The 17,993-nt window shown below is 44.4% G+C and overlaps 1 protein-coding gene across 1 annotated transcript in view; it reads left to right on the top strand.

The window, feature by feature from the left end:
• The window catches only part of DZIP1L (DAZ interacting zinc finger protein 1 like), a 48,677-nt gene extending 31,265 nt beyond the window's left edge, over positions 1 to 17,412 (top strand). Inside the window, exons 12-16 of the mRNA XM_084842009.1 lie at positions 1,071 to 1,263; positions 8,812 to 9,034; positions 9,409 to 9,611; positions 13,722 to 13,861; positions 15,734 to 17,412. Of these exons, the coding sequence (XP_084698135.1) occupies positions 1,071 to 1,263; positions 8,812 to 9,034; positions 9,409 to 9,611; positions 13,722 to 13,861; positions 15,734 to 15,913 (939 nt within the window). The 3' untranslated portion in view covers positions 15,914 to 17,412. The remainder of the gene's footprint in view (positions 1 to 1,070; positions 1,264 to 8,811; positions 9,035 to 9,408; positions 9,612 to 13,721; positions 13,862 to 15,733) is intronic.
• The last annotated feature ends 581 nt before the right edge of the window (positions 17,413 to 17,993 follow it).

Raw genomic sequence — 17,993 nt, 5'->3', positions numbered from 1 at the left:
AGGAAAGTCTTAACCTCTTGCTGAAAAGATGATTCTATGAAACTAAGTATTTTTCAATGTAGCATTTTAACAGGCTGATATTTAATGTTAAATGCACCATTTTGCTCAGAAACTGAGCCATTGAATTGAAGCAGTTAAATCTATTGAGTCAGGGGAATAGGGAAAAAGAAGAACATACCTCTTTGGGGGTGTTAGGTACTATGTATGCAGCTCATAGTCCTTGAATTAAATGAAGCATTGGAAAAAGAAGGGCAGCAAACAGAGAGCCAACAAGGCTCACCCACCATAGGAAGGCCTCAGTTCAGCCTATGGCTGTACAGAATCCCTCAAATTAAGGAACAAAGACCTCAAATAGTGTTGCTCTGTGGGTGAAACTGATAATTCTAGAATCTGCTTCCAATGCCTGAGAAAAAACACTTGGCAATAAGAGGTGTTGCATAGGGATGGGTGAATGAATGATGTTCGAAATGGCCAGGATTCTCCAAACATCATCTCACCACTCATCTTCTGCCCAGTTCCCAATCATGTGTGAGATCACTGGTCGCTCTGCATGAATGGGCAACTTGCACAAATCGAACAGCGATCGCACAGGAGATTTGCACAAGTTTCCCACAATTTGTGCAACTTTCCTAATTTATGCAACTTTCCTCCATAAGCTAAAGCAAGGCTGATACAGTCCACTGAGAGAACTAGTGCAAATTAGAAAATCTGTGCAAATTGAACTGGGAAATGAGAACAAGATGAACATGAGCACAGGTTCAACAATTTACGAATATTTTTGGTGGATACATGCTGCTCGTGCTCATGTTTGCGTTTGGAGGTGACAGTGTGGCGACAGGCTGTACCCCTCACTTATACACATGCCTTTCAATGTCTGAAGTGAATGTGCATTGGTCAGAGGCAGAGTCTGCTGCCATGATGCTTCCACCGACGCTCCACCTGCATACAATTATTCTGTATGTGGATTATGTATGAAAGGGCTTTGATCTACCACCTGAAGGAGGATCAACATCAGAATTATGTGACAGTGTGGTTTACGTTATTCATAATTATGTGTGTTTTTCTGACAGGGTACAAAAGGTATCCCAGCTCAAACCTATAAAAATTTGAGAGATGGGATCAAAATCCAACAACAGCAGAAGGCCAACACATTTCCACATTTTCTTGCCTTGAGAGACAAACTTGAGCAAGAAGTGAAAAAGCGAGTCAGTTGGGGTCAGAAAAATGACAGGAATACGTCCCTGCAATTCTCTGTCATCTCAGGTAAGAGGCTTTCTGATATATATATTTTTCTTTAGAACACTGATTCCCAACACATTACTTATACTTTTATTTTGTTGTATTTACTTATCTATTTGGGGGGGTATTTTGCATCATGCTCTTTCTCGGAGTTTTCAAGGATGGCTTACATAATTCGTAAAGAAGAAATAAGATAGGTTTAATTGGGAGGCTAATTGTTTAACTGGGAGTGGGGGGTGGGGTATATGTATAAATCCTTAAAAGAGTAGAGCCTGCTTACAAGAACCACCCACCCATTCATTTGAGCAGACAGACTGTGTGAGCTAACCCACATAACTAGTCCATTTACAGGCCTATTCACGCTCAAGATTATATGTACAGTGGGGAAGGGGTGTGGCATAGTGGTAGAGCATGTTTTGAATGCAAAAGGTCTTGGGTTCAATCTCGGCATCTCCAGGTCGGGCTTGGAAAGACCCCAGCCTGAAATCCTGGAGAGCTGCTGCCAGTCAGTGTAGACAATGCTGAGCTGGATGAACCAATGATATGACATGATATAAGTCAGCTTCTTATGTCCGTTCCTACACAAACCCAAAACTTGCATGTGCAACCTACATACTGAAACTGTATGCGAACTGCTCCTATGACCCCAGGAGCCAGATATCCATCATTTTCTTTTTTCATTTTAAAGAGTTTGATTCTGCCTTTCTCTTTGGCTGGAGGCTGCATTCACAATCACAAAAAGATTGCATAAAACCAATACCCTAATGTAAAATGTATAAATACAATTGTGAAAACCTGTGGTAAATACCCAAAATCCTGTTACACAGCTGAACTTAATTAAGGCCTTATTTGTAATGGATGAAGCCTCAGGTAAGGACCTTTCCCATATAAGTGCTCCATGTGTATCTGGCTCTCTTGTGTTTAGCATTAGCATGTCACTGATCCATGGGTCAGGCAGTTGTGCCAGTGGTGTGCTTTCACATGAATGGACTAGGACACATGGTAACTGCATTTAAATGTGACTGGGCATGAAGGGAACACTTACATGGGTGCTTTACCAGTTGCTCACATCCTATATCAAGGGTGGGCAATGCTGGCTAGTGCCGATGGGAATTGTAGGCTCAAACATCTGGAGGACCATATGTGGCCCACCCCAATCCTGTATAAATTGGGCCTAGGGAAGGTACACTTTACAACATTTTGTGAAGGTCAGAAGCATTCAAACGCATCTCATGCAGGAGCTTGTTGTACAGCCTCTTGATGTTTGTGCCACACAATATGCCTACAGGAAGCTATCTTAACTACTCAGGGAGGAAGTAAGGGGGAGAAGTGGTCTCTGAGGTGGAATGGAGTCAAGTCAGGGCATTTTTTTCTGTGCTCCTCTACCCTTGATCCACACTTAATCTATGGTTATAGAACTGAGATTCTTAGCTGTGCCACTGACTCCTTCTGTATTTTATTTATGTATAAATAAACATTATATTTATGTATAAATATATAAATACAAACGATTTGCTCCATGCAGTGTTTGAAGCAGCTGTGTAATTTCGGCCACTTCACTTAGGGCGTTTTCACCCTACTGAAAATTAGGGTGCCCCCATGAGACTCAAAGCAGTACTTGCTTCACTTGGCTTATCAGACAAATGTACAACCATTGGTGTCCAGATGCGCATTCCTGTTAGAAATGCTTATCATGCACTGTCTGTCAGGATTGATTCTGAGTGCAGGGAGACAGTTAGCAGCTCAGATTCAGAAGAGGAGCAGCCAGAACTGGGGGAAGCATTTTCACAAGCCAGTTCAGATATTGGTAGGTGTGCTTCTCAGGCTACCACCTCCCAGATGGCCGGACATGAAGCTTCCTCCTTGCCCCCCTCTGTGAGAAGCAGTGAGCAGGAGGGGGAGGGGATTGGGGACTATGACCTAAGAGATGCAAGGCGATGGCGCAGAGCTAAGAGGGGCACCTCCGTCAGGGGTGGAGCTCAGCCAGCCAACCCAGTTAGCGATGCGTGAGAGGTTACGCAGGGAAGTACCACGTGAGGGGCGGGACCACCCTCCCTCAGTTAGCCTAGCTACATAGCCTCCCTTTCAAACTGCAGGCAACTTTCAGTGATCCCATTTGAATCCCCTGAAGGCATTCCTTTGTAGCCAGAGAGTCTTCAAGGATTTGTAATGAACCTGTGAATAATGAATTAAAGGCGTGAGACTAAAGCCTCTCTATTTGTGTGTGTGTGAGTGCTTAAGGAAAGAGGGGGCCAAGGGATTTGTGACACTGTCTTCTGTACTAATAAATATTGGTGGTTGTTCACATAGCACACAAAAGGAACAAAGTTAATATAAGCTTCATATATGAAAATGCTCTTGGCTGCTCAGCACTTCAGTTACCATTGATGTAATGTGGAAAGTAGCCCTCTTTTACCAGGGTTCTGTGTGGGTTCACATTTTCATGCTTAAAAAATGTATTGAATATGGTAAACAGCAGTAACAAATTTTGTTGTTGTTGTTGAGTCGTTCAGTCGTGTCCGACTCTTTGTGACCCCATGGACCATAGCACGCCAGGCCTTCCTGTCCTGCGCTCTCTCCCGGAGCGTGCTCAAGTTCATATTCATTGCATCGGTGATGCTATCTAGCCATCTCATCCTCTGCTGTCCCCTTCTTCTTTTGCCTTCAGTCTTTCCCAGCATCAGCGTCTTTTCCAGAGAGTTTTCTCTTCGCATTAGGTGGCCAAAATATTTGAGCTTCAGCTTCAGTATCTGTCCTTCCAATGAGCACTCAGGGTTGATTTCCTTTAGGATTGACTGATTGGACCTCCTTGCAGTCCAGGGGACTCGTAAGAGTCTTCTCCAGCACCACAGTTCGAAAGCATCAATTCTTCGGCGCTCAGCCTTCCTTATAGTCCAGCTCTCACAGCCATACATTACTACTGGGAAAACCATAGCTTTGATTAGATGGACCTTTGTCGGCAAGGTGATGTCTCTGCTTCTGACTATGCTGTCTAGGTTGGCCATAGCTTTCCTCCCAAGGAGCAAGCGCCTTTTAATTTCATGGCTACAGTTTATTTATTTATTTATTTCATTTCTATACCGCCCAATAGCTGAAGCTCTCTGGGCGGTTCACAAAAACTAAAACCAAACAACACACAATAAAACAATTTAAAATATATAGAACATTAAAACCACAATATAACAATACAACCACAATAAAACCTAGCAGCAGTACAGGAGTTTAAAATACAGATTTAAAACAGCAAAGATAAAAATTTAGAAAGCTAAAATGCCTGGGAAAATAAAAAGGTCTTCACCTGGTGCCGAAAGGAGTACAATGTAGGCGCCAGGCGAACCTCACTAGGGAGCTCATTCCAGAGCCGGGGTGCCACAGCAGAAAAAGCCTTCCTCTTAGTAGCCACCCGCCTCACTTCCTTTGGCAGGGGCTCACGGAGAAGGGCCGCTGCTGATGATCTTAAGGTCCGGGCAGGCACATATGGGAGGAGGCGATCCTTCAGGTAACCTGGCCCCAAGCCGTTAAGGGCTTTGAATGTTAACACCAGAACTTTGGATCAGGCCCGGAAATGGACTGGCAGCCAGTGCAGCTGGAAAAGTACTGGCGTAATATGAGCTCGCAGGCCAGTCCCTGTTAACAATCTTGCTGCCCTATTTTGGACCAGCTGAAGTTTCCGGACCGTTTTCAAAGGCAGCCCCACATATAACGCATTGCAGTAATCCAGACGAGAAGTTATCAGAGCATGGATAACTGTAGCTAGGCTATCTCTGTCCAGATAAGGGCGTAGTTGGTATACCAGCCTAAGCTGATAAAAAGTGCTCCGTGCCACTGAGTTCACCTGTGCCTCAAGTGACAGTTCTGGATCCAAGAGCACCCCCAAACTACGAACCTGATCCTTTAGGGGGAGTGCAACCCCCTCCAGAACAGGTTGAATATCACCTAGCCGGGCAGACGAACCACCCACTAACAGTACCTCCGTCTTGTCTGGATTGAGTTTCAGTGTATTAGCCCTCATCCAGTCCATTACCGTGCCCAGGCACTGGTTCAGAACAGCCACTGCCTCACCTGGTTTTGATGAGAAAGAGAGGTAGAGCTGGGTGTCATCCTTGCAGAGGGGAAAGGCCGCCAGAAGTCTAAACCTCAGCAGGAAGTGATCTGACCATGACAAAGGGACAGATGTTAATTCCTCCACTTTCAGATCACCATCCTCCTGCCCAGTCGAGAAAACCAGATCAAGCGTGTGTCCTTTTATATGCGTTGGGCCGATGACATGTTGGGACAGCCCCATGGTTGTCATGGCAGCCATGAAGTCCTGAGCCGCCCCGGATACAGCGGCCTCGGCATGGAAGTTGAGATCCCCCAGGACCATCATCCTGGGGGTCCTCAACACCAAGTCCGAGACCACCTCTGTCAGCTCAGGCAGGGAGTCCGATGGGCAGCGGGGTGGGCGGTACACCAACAGAATCCCTAATCTGTCCCGGGTACCCAACACAAGGTACAGACACTCAAGATCTGCACTCGAATGAGCAGGAAGCCTGGAGAGGGAGATTGAATTCCTATAGACCACGGCAACCCCCCCTCCCCGACCCTCAAGTCGGTGTTGGTGCTGCACCGAGTACCCAGGAGGGCACAGCTGGGAGAGAGTGACCCCTCCCAGTTCCCCCACCCAGGTCTCAGTAATACATGCCAGGTCAGCCCTCCCATCCACAATCAAATCATGGATGAGGGAGGTCTTATTTTGGGCCGACCTGGCATTCAGCAGCAGCACCACCAGACCCAAGGGCAGACTGGTAAGGCTGCCAGGAACCATCAGGTTGGGGGAAGAACCAGAAGAGGGCACAGCTGTAAGGTGTCTAGCCCCTCTTCTCCTCAGCTGGCCTGTTAATCCCCCAACGCCATACCTCCCCCTGCCCGTGACCACAGTTATGGTGGCACCTCCCCCACCCCCTGAGTTGCCCAATAGTCCTCCCAGGCACATATTAAAATATTAAGATATAAAATATACAACAGTTTAAAAGAATATTAAAAAGATAAAAGAGAACAGCAGCTAAGAAGGAGCAGATAGTCCACGTTTGCCCCTTCCCCTGGTCTTTAAAGCTGCTGCCCTCTGCTGCTGCTGCTATTTGCTGCTGGTGTTGTGGCTGCTGGTGTCTCTGGAGAGGCAGGTGGGTAGATCTTCAGGTCCTACGCGACTCCAAGTGCGACGCTAAGTGCGCACTTAGCGTCGCACTTGGCGCGACGCCGAGGCGCTGCCTCTGGCAGCCCCGCCTTAAGTACCTGTGGGCGGGGGCAGAAGCAGGCTCAGGCTCAGGATCCACCTGGTGCAGCTGCTGGCTGGTCCTCCTTCCCCAGGCTGCTTCCCGAGCAGCCTCTGGCAGCCCCGCCTTAAGTACCTGTGGGCGGGGGCAGAAGCAGGCTCAGGCTCAGGATCCACCTGGTGCAGCTGCTGGCTGGTCCTCCTTCCCCAGGCTCCTTCCCGAGCAGCCTCTGGCAGCCCCGCCTTAAGTACCTGTGGGTCACCGTCTGCGGTGATCTTGGAGCCCAAGAAAGTAAAATCTGTCACTGCTTCCATTTCTTCCCCTTCTATATGCCAGGAAGTGATAGGGCCAGATGCCATGATTTTTGTTTTTTTAATGTTGAGTTTCAAACCAGCTTTTGCACTCTCCTCTTTCACCCTCAACAAGAGGCTCTTGAGATCCTCTTCGCTTTCTGCCATTAGGGTGGTATTGTCTGCGTATCGGAGGTTGTTGATAATTCTCCCAGCAATCTTAATTCCGACCTGTGATTCATCCAACCCGGCATTTCTCATGATGTACTCTGCATATAAGTTAAATAAGCAGGGTGACAATATGCAGCCTTGTCGTACTCCTTTCCCAATTTTGAACCACTCGGTTGTTCCATGTCTGGTTCTTACTGTTGCTTCTTGACCCTCGTACAGGTTTCTCAGGAGACAGGTAAGGTGGTCTGGTACTCCCATCACTTTCAGAATTTGCCACAGTTTGTCGTGATCCACACAATCAAAGGCTTTAGCGTAGTCAATGAAGCAGAAATAGACTTTTTCTGGAATTCTCTTGCTTTCTCCATGATCCAGCGAATGTTGGCGATTTGATCTCTCGTTCCTCTGCCTCTTCGAAACCCAGCTTGTACTTCCGGTAGTTCTCGGTTCGCATACTGCTGAAGCCTAGCTTGTAGGATTTTGAGCATCACCTTGCTGGCATGTGAAATGAGCGCAATGGTGCGGTAGTTTGAACACTCTTTGGCGTTGCCCTTCTTTGGAATTGGAATGTAAACTGACCTTTTCCAGTCTTGCGGCCATTGTTGAGTGTTCCAAATTTGTTGGCATATTGAATGCAGCACTTTAACAGCATCATCTTTTAGGATTTTAAATAGCTCAGCTGGAAGACTGTCATCTCCGCTAGCTTTGTTGTTAGTAATGCTTCCTAAGGCCCACTTGACTTCACTCTCGAGGATGTCCGGCTCAAGTTCAGTGACCGCACTATCATGGCTATCAGGGACATTAAGATCTTTCCTGTAGAGTTCTTCTGTGTATTCTTTCCACCTCTTCTTAATCTCATCTGCATCTGTTAGGTCCCTGCCTTCTTTGTCCTCTATCATGCCCGTCTTTGCACAAAACGTTCCCTTGAGATCTCCAATTTTCTTGAAGAGATCTCTAGTCTTTCCCATTCTGTTGTTTTCCTCGATTTCTTTGCATTGTTCATTTAAGAAGGCCTTCTTGTCTCTCCTTGCTATTCTCTGGAACTCTGCATTCAGTTGGATATATCTTCCCCTTTCTCCCTTGCTTTTCGCTTCCCTTCTTTCCTCAGCTACTTGTAAAGCCTCAGTAACAAATTTACAAAATGACAAAACAATGGAGGGAGCAATCCTATGGCCACCAGACAGTGACTAGATGGCCATAGGATATCTGGTTTTCCGGAAACCAACCTTGGAGCCCACTCTCTGAGGTCAATTCCCAGAGAAATGACCTCCCCACACCTCCGTGCTGCCTCAGAGGCAGTGCAGAATGGCCCTGTCCTCCATGCTTGCAAGAGGAGTGCAGAGTGGCCAAAAAGGGGCATTCTGGGGATATTCTGGGGGGGCGTTCCAGGGCAGGGAGGGCGGAAATGCCTGTTCGACACATCCAATATGTCGTACAGCAGCCTTCTCCCCCGCTCCATCCTCCCACGGCTAGACAGCCACAGTTGGCTGTCTAGCCAAACATGCAAGGCGGGAGAAGCATGGAGGGAACAATCCCCTCCATGTTTCTCCTGCCCTGCATTGGATAGGCAGTTGCCTCCAAGTTCAGAGGCTGCCGCCTATCTGAACAGGATTGTGCCCTTTATCTCACACATGAAGGTTTCTTTGCATTTATTACAAAGGCTTGAATATGTTTGCGATCAATTAGACTGTTTGTATATGAACATGTGCCATTGTACATGGTAACATCCTGTTTTAACATTCTACTTCAAAGTGAGGGTATCTCTCTCCAGAATGAAGAGTGATCTACAGGTTGTTTAATAACAGGTCAGATACTGGCCAACGTGTTTTCCTCCATACGTTTCCAATCTTCCCTTTCAGGTAAAAACCAAATGACCCTACCCTCTCCAATCCAGGTTGCATCTTCTAAGCACAGGAAGCAACAAGTTGAATTACAGCCTTATGCCTCAGAGGTGCCCCAACCAGCTCCACGGAGCAAAGTTAGCTCCATGGCTAGTTTGATGGAGACTCCCAGGTTACCTTCTCCAAAGCAAGCCAGGAGCAGTCCAACTTCCCCTCAACACTCTGCTGTCCATCACCCCAGGTGAGTTCTGTACTAAAAGTTCTGAGTTAAAGATCTGCCTCCTTGTTTTCATGCTGAATTGTCTTATCCTGCTCTTGGTTTTATTGTTTAAACTTTTTTGTAAGCTGCTTTGAGTTCATTTTATAAAGAAAAGCAGGTACAACTCTAAAATAACAACAGCAGCAGCAGCAGCAGCAATAACAGCTTGCCTCCCTGCCCTAAAGATAGCCATTTCCCTCCAACCTTGCTAGTTGGGCACGTTTTGCAAAGCTCTCGAGATTTTGACAATCCCTCAAAATGCCCTAACTGACACGTGGATCCAAATCCCTGTATAGAAGCCTAGTCAAGAATATTTATTTCTCAGTGTTTCCCTCTGTTATGTTTCTCTCCCTCAGCACTTCACCTTTCAGCTCTGAAGAAGAGTCTGAGAAAGAACCAAGCTTTACCTCTCCAAAGCTCACACCCCTCAAGAGAGAACCAGACTCTCCCAGAGTAGCACAGATTGAAGAGAGTGAGTGGGATTCATCTGACACAGATTCTCCTGAGGAGAAAGGCAGTTCAGGAATGGTTCTTTCAGCTACAGCAACAACTCATTCAGGTGAATAATAATAGCTTTCTATAGGCCAAGTGACTAAAGGTAACTCTCAAGGGAGGCTTCAACAAGTTCAGGAAAGGATGTGAATGTTCACATGTTATTTAGTTCTTTTGCTTGTCTTGAATGGGAGCAGGGAGGGTTGTCCTTGCATAGTCAGGCTTCGGTATATTCTGGGTTCTCTGGGCTGAAATAGCAGCATAGGGAATTTCATTTGAGTGCATGGCATACAGTAACTAGGAATGTATGAGAATTCCATTTTGGGGGTGAAATCTCAGTGGATTGTACTAGTTTGGCCCTGGCAGATTTCGTTCCATTTCCCCCTGCTGGCGTCAACTCAATCTGTAGCAAGTCAATAAAATACACAGTTTTCAGATTTATTTATTTTTAATAGTGATGGCAATTTGTGCAATGATTGGGATCGTGGGGTTTGGGGGGTCTTTAAATTTGCACAAATGGGGTTAAAAAAAAATTTAAAAAATTATTCGTGGTCTTTCACAAGTCCACCTATTTTTATGCTATTCGCAAAAATCCTTGTCAGTTTCATCCTCTCCACACACTACTTGGTTTAGCCCAGCAGCCTGTACTTGTCAAAGAACTTGTCAGTTTCATCCTCCACTTCCGGGCATGCCTTGCTAGCAAGCACCTTTTTATTTAAAGGAAAGCTGTTTCATGTTACAAGCCCACCCACTCAAAGCACCTCCTTACAGCAATGAGCGAGATTGCTAAACATACATAAATATCATGGCAAAGCAGTAATATGTGTGTGTGTGTGGGGAGGGGGAGACTGCAAATTTCAAGTAGAGCAGTAACATGGAGGCAAAAGGGGGCTCAGTATCTCCTCCTTGGCAGTGTTATCTTATCATAGAATCATAGAATAGTGGGGTTGGAAGGGGCCTACAAGGCCATCGAGTCCAACCCCCTGCTCAATGCAGGAATCCAAGTCAGAGCATCCCTGACAAATGGCTATCCAGCCTCGTCTTGAAGGCCTCCAGCGTGGGAGAGCCCACCACCTCCCCAGGTAATTGGTTCCATTGTCGTATTGCTCTTACAGTCAGGAAGTTTTTCCTGATGTTCACCTGGAATCTGGCTTCCTGTAACTTGAGCCCATTATTCCGTGTCCTGCACTCTGGGATGATCAAGAAGAGATCCTGGCCTTCTTCTCTGTGACAACCTTTCAAGTACTTGAAGAGCGCTATCATATCTCCCCTCAGTCTTCTCTTCTCAAGGCTAAACATGCCCAGTTCTTTCAGTCTCTCTTCATAGGGCTTTGTTTCCAGTCCCCTTATCATCTTTGTTGCCCTCCTCTGAACTCTCTCCAGTTTGTCTGCATCCTTCTTAAAGTGTGGTGCCCAGAACTGGACACAGTACTCCAGATGAGGCCTAACCAGTGCTGAGTAGAGGGGAACTAGTACTTCCCGGGATTTGGAAGCGATGCTTCTGTGAATGCAGCCCAAAATAGCATTTGCCTTTTTTGCAGCCACATCACATTGTTGGCTCATATTCAGCTTGTGATCGACAACAATTCCAAGATCCTTCTCGCTTGTAGTGTGGTTGAGCCACGTATCCCCCATCTTGTAACTGTGCATTTGGTTTCTTTTTCCTAGGTGCAGAACTTGGCATTTATCCCTATTAAATGTCATTCTCTTGTTTTCTGCCCAGCGCTCCAGTCTATCCAGATCACTTTGAATTTTGTTTCTGTCTTCCAAAGTATTAGCTATCCCGCCCAATTTTGTGTCATCTGCAAATTTGATCAGCATTCCCTGCACCTCCTCCTCCAAGTCATTAATCAAAATGTTGAAGAGCACTGGGCCTAGGACTGAGCCCTGCGGTAGCCCACTCATTACCTCTCCCCAGTTTGAGAAGGTCCCATTGATAAGCACTCTTTGAGTCCGATTCTGTAGCCACCTGTGGATCCACCAGATCGTTGTTTCATCTAGCCCACTTTGAGCTAGTTTGCTGATCAGGATATCATGGGGCACTTTGTCGAAAGCTTTGATGAAGTCGAGGTATATGATGTCTACAGCATTCCCACAGTCTACAAGGGAGGTTACTTGATCAAAAAATGAGATCAGATTTGTCTGGCAGGACTTGTTTTTGACAAATCCATGATGGCTTCGAGTAATCACAGCATTGTTGTCAAGGTGCTTCCAGATGGATTGCTTTATCATCTGCTCCAAAATTTTCCCAGGGATTGATGTCAGACTGACTGGTCTGTAGTTCCCAGGTTCCTCCTTTTTACCCTTTTTGAAGATAGGGACAACGTTGGCCCTCCTCCAGTCATCTGGCACTTCCCCATCCTCCATGATTTCTCAAAGAGAATAGACAGCGGTTCTGAGCAGTTCTGCCAGTTCCTTTATTACTCGAGGATGCAGTTCATCTGGCCCTGGAGATTTGAACTCATTCAAAGTAATTAGGTGTTCCTTGACCATATGCCTATCGATCTCGAGCTGCAATCCTGCCCCTTCAGCCTGTACTTCGCCTTTGCCAGGGGGGTCATAGACCCTCTTTTGGGAGAAGACTGAGCCAATTCTTCTGGCTATTACAGCTTGAACTGGCACCACTTGGCAGTGTCCTCCCTCCTTTCAACACATCTCCAAGGAGGACTTGCAAAAGACAACCAATGCATTAAAAAATGTGACTCATTTGTTCAAATTTAAAGACTGGGGGGAAAACAACCCATCCCATTTGTGCAAATTTAACCCACCACCACCACCAAATTTGCAAAAAAAAATGCAGACATTTCCAGAATTGGGGGCGGGGGGAACCACTACAGTCTATCACCACTTATTGGAATGGAAACACTGTGAAATCCCATCAGGCTTAAACAGAATGGAATTCCCAGCATCACACATCCCTAGCAGTAACTTTGTGAAATTAATTGGTTGCCCTCTCAGAATGTGTGCTTGGTCAGCAGGTTCCAACATGCATGAGATGCTACTGCTTCCCATGTCTAGGACAAGACTGAATGCTTAGGCATGTGAGCCGTGCATATCCCATTAATCCAGGACAAGCATGGACTTCTGCTATGTGAACTGTAGATCTATTTCCTTTTCTCCTAGGGCAGCCTTCTCCAACCTGGTGCCTTGTAGATGTCTTGGACCACAACTCCCAGAACTCCTGACCACTGGTCATGCTGGCTGGGTCTGAAGAAAGTTGTTATCCAAAACATCTGGAGAGTGCCAGTTTGGGGAATGCTGCCCTAGAGCACTGGCCTGCTAGCACTCTAAGCTACACAACTGTAATTTGATTCAGCTTAATTAAATCCTCACTTATCTTGACTGACCCTCAGCCATTCTTCCCTTCCCTTTCCCTTATTCAAGATTTCTTTAACCCCATCCAATTTACCCTCTCATACCTGCTGCTTCTGTTGCAATAGCTGATGGTTACCTCTTTGCTTACTGCCACCAGCAATGAAAAAGGCCTGCCTAAAATTACAGAATGGGCAAATTTGTCTGTTTCTGAGCTGTGTCTGTTTCACATGTTTTTGCTCCTAATTCCATTCCATTCTGTTCCTGCACTGATCTGCAAGTTTTCAAAAAAAATCATCTCAAAATGTGTATTTTAATATGCATTTAAATCCATATTTTAATACGCATTTAAATACATAGTTTCTGCGCTGGTTTGAGAAGTGCAAATCAGGACATTTTATACAGGAATTTGCAAAGATTAAATTCCTCAAGCATCTCTAGTTAAAATGTGACAGTGTTGCCTAGAGAGCACTTACCAGTGTAGATGTTCCACACAGCTGCCATTGCATTTAAAAGGTGTTTACCATGTGCTCCAGCCCATTCAAGGGCAGTGTTAGTATGCCAGCAATCTGTGTCCTATGAGGATGCATCACTGGTGTGCTAACACTGGACATTAAATTTCTTGCCACACAGTGGGGAGGATTAATAGGTTAGATGCTTACTACCATAGACGTCACTGGTCTAGCTTTCTGGTCAAAACCCAACAGCCTGTTTCTTAGTTTTGTCATTCTGACAGCTTTCATTAGCACTTTGGGTTTCTTAAATCAGAAATGACCCTTTAAGAAGTCACTTATTATAATAAACAAGTTTGTTGTTGACTGTGCTGTCCAGATTCTGATCTCAACTGATTCCATGCTTCATGTAGAAACACTGGTGCAGTCAATGGCTAAAAATCTGGAGAGGACTCTGGGTGCTCCTAGAAGAAAGCCTCCTGGTGGAGTGAAGCTATTTTCCATCCAAACCAAAAAAACTCCTACACCCAGCCACTCAACTAAAAAACTTCAGGTATTTTGCAACATGCATTGGGTCAAAAAACCAAACAATTGACAGTATTTTTTGTTTCTTAAGGATAATCCCTAAAACACACAAATGCATATGTACTGTTTACTAAGAGCACAATCCTATACATGTTTACTCAGAAGTAAATCCAACTGTGTTCTATGGGGCTTACTCCCTAGTAAATGTGTTTAGGCTTGTAGACTTAGTATACAATGTTTTGACAAAGAGCATGACTTCATCATAGCCAGTATTTCAAAGCAACAGTAGGCTGCAGGCAATTTAAAAGAAGAGCTTAACATTTTGCTGGGACCCATTTTAACCTTCTGTATATTCGTTATTTTTAATTTAACAAATGCCATTATACTGTGCATAATACATTGGCCAAATTCTGCCAGTGGTCAGAGATTAAACTCACAGAGCACAATCCACCAGGAAGTTGTCCTGCACAAGACCCATGTAAATGAATATATGAACATATGGACAGCTGTGCTGGATCAGACTGAAGGGCTATCTAGTCCAGCATTCTATTCCCATAGTAGCCAACCAGATCCCCCTTGGAAGCCCACAAGCAGGATATAAGCACAAGAGCTCTCTCTGGCTCCCCAAGTTCTCCTGCAATGTGTATTCAGAGGCAAATTGCCCCTGATACTGAAGGTAATATATGGCCATCATGACTAGTAGCCATTGATATCCTTATCCTCTATGAATCTGTCTAATCCCCTTGGTTGGTGGGGATTATGGTGACCAAGTTGGTGGCCATAATAATTACATCTTGTGATAGTGAATTCAATAGTTTAACGACGTGCTATGTGACGAAGTAAATGGATGCCCTTAAATAGCTCCTCTTCATTTCAATTGAGCAAAGTGCCCAGCCTTTTGAAAACCACTTTGATATAAAATAGCTGGCATCCATATCACAAGAACATAGAAGAACATAGAAGAGCCATGCTGGATCAGACCAAGGGTCCATCTAGTCCAGCATTCTGTTTACACAGTGGCCAACCAGCTCTCGACTGGGAACCCACAAGCAGGACACAAGTGCAACAGCACCCTCCTGCCCATGTTCCCCAGAAACTGGTGCATATAGGCACACTGATTCTGATACTGGAGATAGCACATAACCATCAAGTATAGTAGCCATTGATAGCCTCTTCCTCCAGGAATTTGTCTAACTCCCTTTTAATGCCATCCAAATTGGTGGCCATCACTACATTCTGTACTAGTGAATTCCATATCCCAGCTCTATGGTGATCAATGGGTACGTATAGGTAGCATTTCCAGCAATTTCGATATTGAGCATAAATTAGGACACTTCAATCCACAGCTCCAAACCAGGGAAGTGATGTGTCATATTTTATTGTTTTAGAAAGATTTTTAAGGAGCAAGTAACAAGCCATTCACCTGTCGCAGAGCTTATATAGTGTAGGTAAAGAAGGGTGGGTCAAGCTATTTCCAGTTAATGTCACTTTCACATGTCATAAGTCCATTCTATCCCATTTGCACATGAATGTGTGATTTTTTTATTTTTTTTAAAAAAGGAAAGAAAATATCAGCATGAAGATTTGTATTTAAATGAATACTTTGATTGTATTTTCTTATAAAATGCTAATTTCTAAATGTATGTATTTCTAGACATATTTGATTGTAAAATATGCATTTCTGTTGGTACTCTTTTTCTGAGTTGAGAACAGAATCACAAAATTGGGAGAAGTGTGAAATCAGAAGCTTAACTACATTATGATTTATACAAGTGCAGGTCAGGTCAATTTGTCTTGAAATCCACAAAGATCGAATGCCTCAAGCACCCCAGTGTTCAGTCTATCTTTGCATGCCTTCTGCAACTTGCTCTCCTCTCTTCTCTCTTCCCCTCCGCTGTAGTTTGTTGAACAGGAAGACAGTGACTTGGAGATTTCTTCCTTAGAAGAAGTCTCCCAGCATCTGGACACCGAAACCAAGCTGAAGAAGCAGCAAGGTGCAACAAGGAGTAGCAGGGACACGGCTGGGTCTCGAGGGACTAGTATCTGGAGTTCCAGGAGCCCAAGGGCTGGTGCCTGGTGATTCTTGTATTTAGCTGAGCTGTGTCAGACCACAGATTCTGGTTGAGATGGAATAGCACCCCATGGCAAGCCGATGAAAAGAAACCTGAAGCTCATAAAGAAAAGAAAGGGATTCAAAGCATTTGGAGAGCTCATGTGAACAGGGTCTATGCATATGTTTCTTCCCAAATGTTGAATTGTTTGCTAGAAGGTGTTCCTCATATAGTGAGTCTATATGAGTCCTCTTCCCCAAAGGGTCTCTACAGGATCCCATTCCTCTTCCTCAGATGAGGTCCCCTTAGGGTTATGGTCAGGCTGCATGCTGACAGTTTGACCCATAGTTATTTTATATTTGAGCTGTTTCAGAAAATACATTTAAGGGTTGCTGAATCAAGCTGGCCACTTGATGGCACCACAGCTCAAGAAACATGCAATATTTCTTCTTGAGATGCTGTAAATGGCACTTCTTACTAGATAAAAGTTTTTTCATATTGGAGTGAAGTTGGATTGATCTGTCTAAAATGAAATGTACAGTAACAAAATTCTGGGTTGATCATGAATCCCCCTGCCCCAATTTCTAAAAATCACTTTAAAACATTTATTTGTTTCTTATTCAGGACAGTGTTAATGGATTTTCCCAGAATGATTGTGGGAAATGATGTGCTGTCTTTGCAGTTGAGTACACTGCAAACTATAAGCAGCTCTGGGCTCCTCAAACACTGCGGAATTGGGGCGTGGGGACGGTGTGGTGGGAACCAGTTGCTCATCCAGATCTCTTGATACTGACCTTCAGATATAATTTGCAGCAGAGCAAATGAGTGTAAAATGTTTTTTTTTTTAATCTCTAAAAATTGCAGAAATAAAAAAGTCTCCCAACTTAAAACAAGAAATTGAATATTTAAATATTACACATTATTACAATGTATCCTCTGTTCCTCCAAGTGAAAAATTGGAGGTATGAGTCTACTCTAGAAGGACACTGGAATTTTTAGCCATGGGGCATTCACTCTGTACAGAAGTGATTGTTTATAAATTAGTCAAACCACAGAGCATCAACTATCATTGGTAGAATTTTTCAATTATATAAAAAGAGTGGGCAATTTCCAAAAAGTCAATGTTTCTACAATAGTGGTTGTTTTTCTGATGTAAAAAAATGGTTGCAGGGGTAGGTGTATTTAATGTGTGATTTTAAAATCATTTTTGGTGGAGGGAAGTGGCAAGGTTAACAAAACTGAAGACATACACAATACATTCCTGTTCTAAACGCATGACAAAATGTGTTGTGGTTTCAGCAGTTTTCATGGTGAAATAGCGTTTGGATGAAGATCCTTTTTGCTGCAGTTGTTAATACAGAATTATGTACAATTCTACATAAAACCATTCTAATTTATCTGTGTAAAATCCATGCAGCGGCTGTAGAGAATACATATATGTATGAAAGATTAAAATGGCATTTATAGTAAACTGTTTAATATATTTGTCATGCCATAAATAAAATGGGGGACTAGACCAGGAGTAGGCAACATATTGCCCCCCGGGCATTTTTCTGGGGGGGCCTGGCTCCCCATCACCGAATTTGCTGCAAACCGCCACAATTTTGCTTGAAAAAAAGGTGCACAGGGAGTGTGCACCTTGTTACAAGTGGAATTGTGCTCCCGGATGTCTAGAACATCACAACCTACAGGGCATTCTGGGTCAACAAGTCTGCAGGAGCCTGCTGCTGTGCTGCCATGGGAGAAAGGCAAGCCCCCACATCCTTGAATAGGTAAAGGTATGGATAAATGTGCGTCTCTCTCTCTCTCTCTCTCTCTCTCTCTCTCTATATATATATATATATATATATATATATATATGCACACGCACACACACACTCGTACATGCACACACCCCTTTTCATTTCAGAATGAATGGATATTGGATTGAATAGGCCACATTCGGTTACATTTTTCATTTGTTCCAAAACGAATTCTCACCCCCGTTTTGAACATTTTGCCAGCTGATTAAACAAAGAACTGGATTTTAACCAGCTCAGAAAGTATGCAGAAGTAAAGAAAAAGGATGTGCCACTATAAATCACCTATGTGGAATGGAGCTGCCTCTAT

The sequence above is a fragment of the Heloderma suspectum genome, chromosome 3 (genome assembly GCF_057233095.1).
Source record: "Heloderma suspectum isolate Gila_16-S chromosome 3, 16-S_ref, whole genome shotgun sequence".
In the NCBI taxonomy this organism is placed as follows: domain Eukaryota; kingdom Metazoa; phylum Chordata; class Lepidosauria; order Squamata; family Helodermatidae; genus Heloderma; species Heloderma suspectum.
The sequence above is the reverse complement of the archived record's forward strand: the minus strand, read 5'-3'. Positions and strand labels throughout refer to the sequence as shown.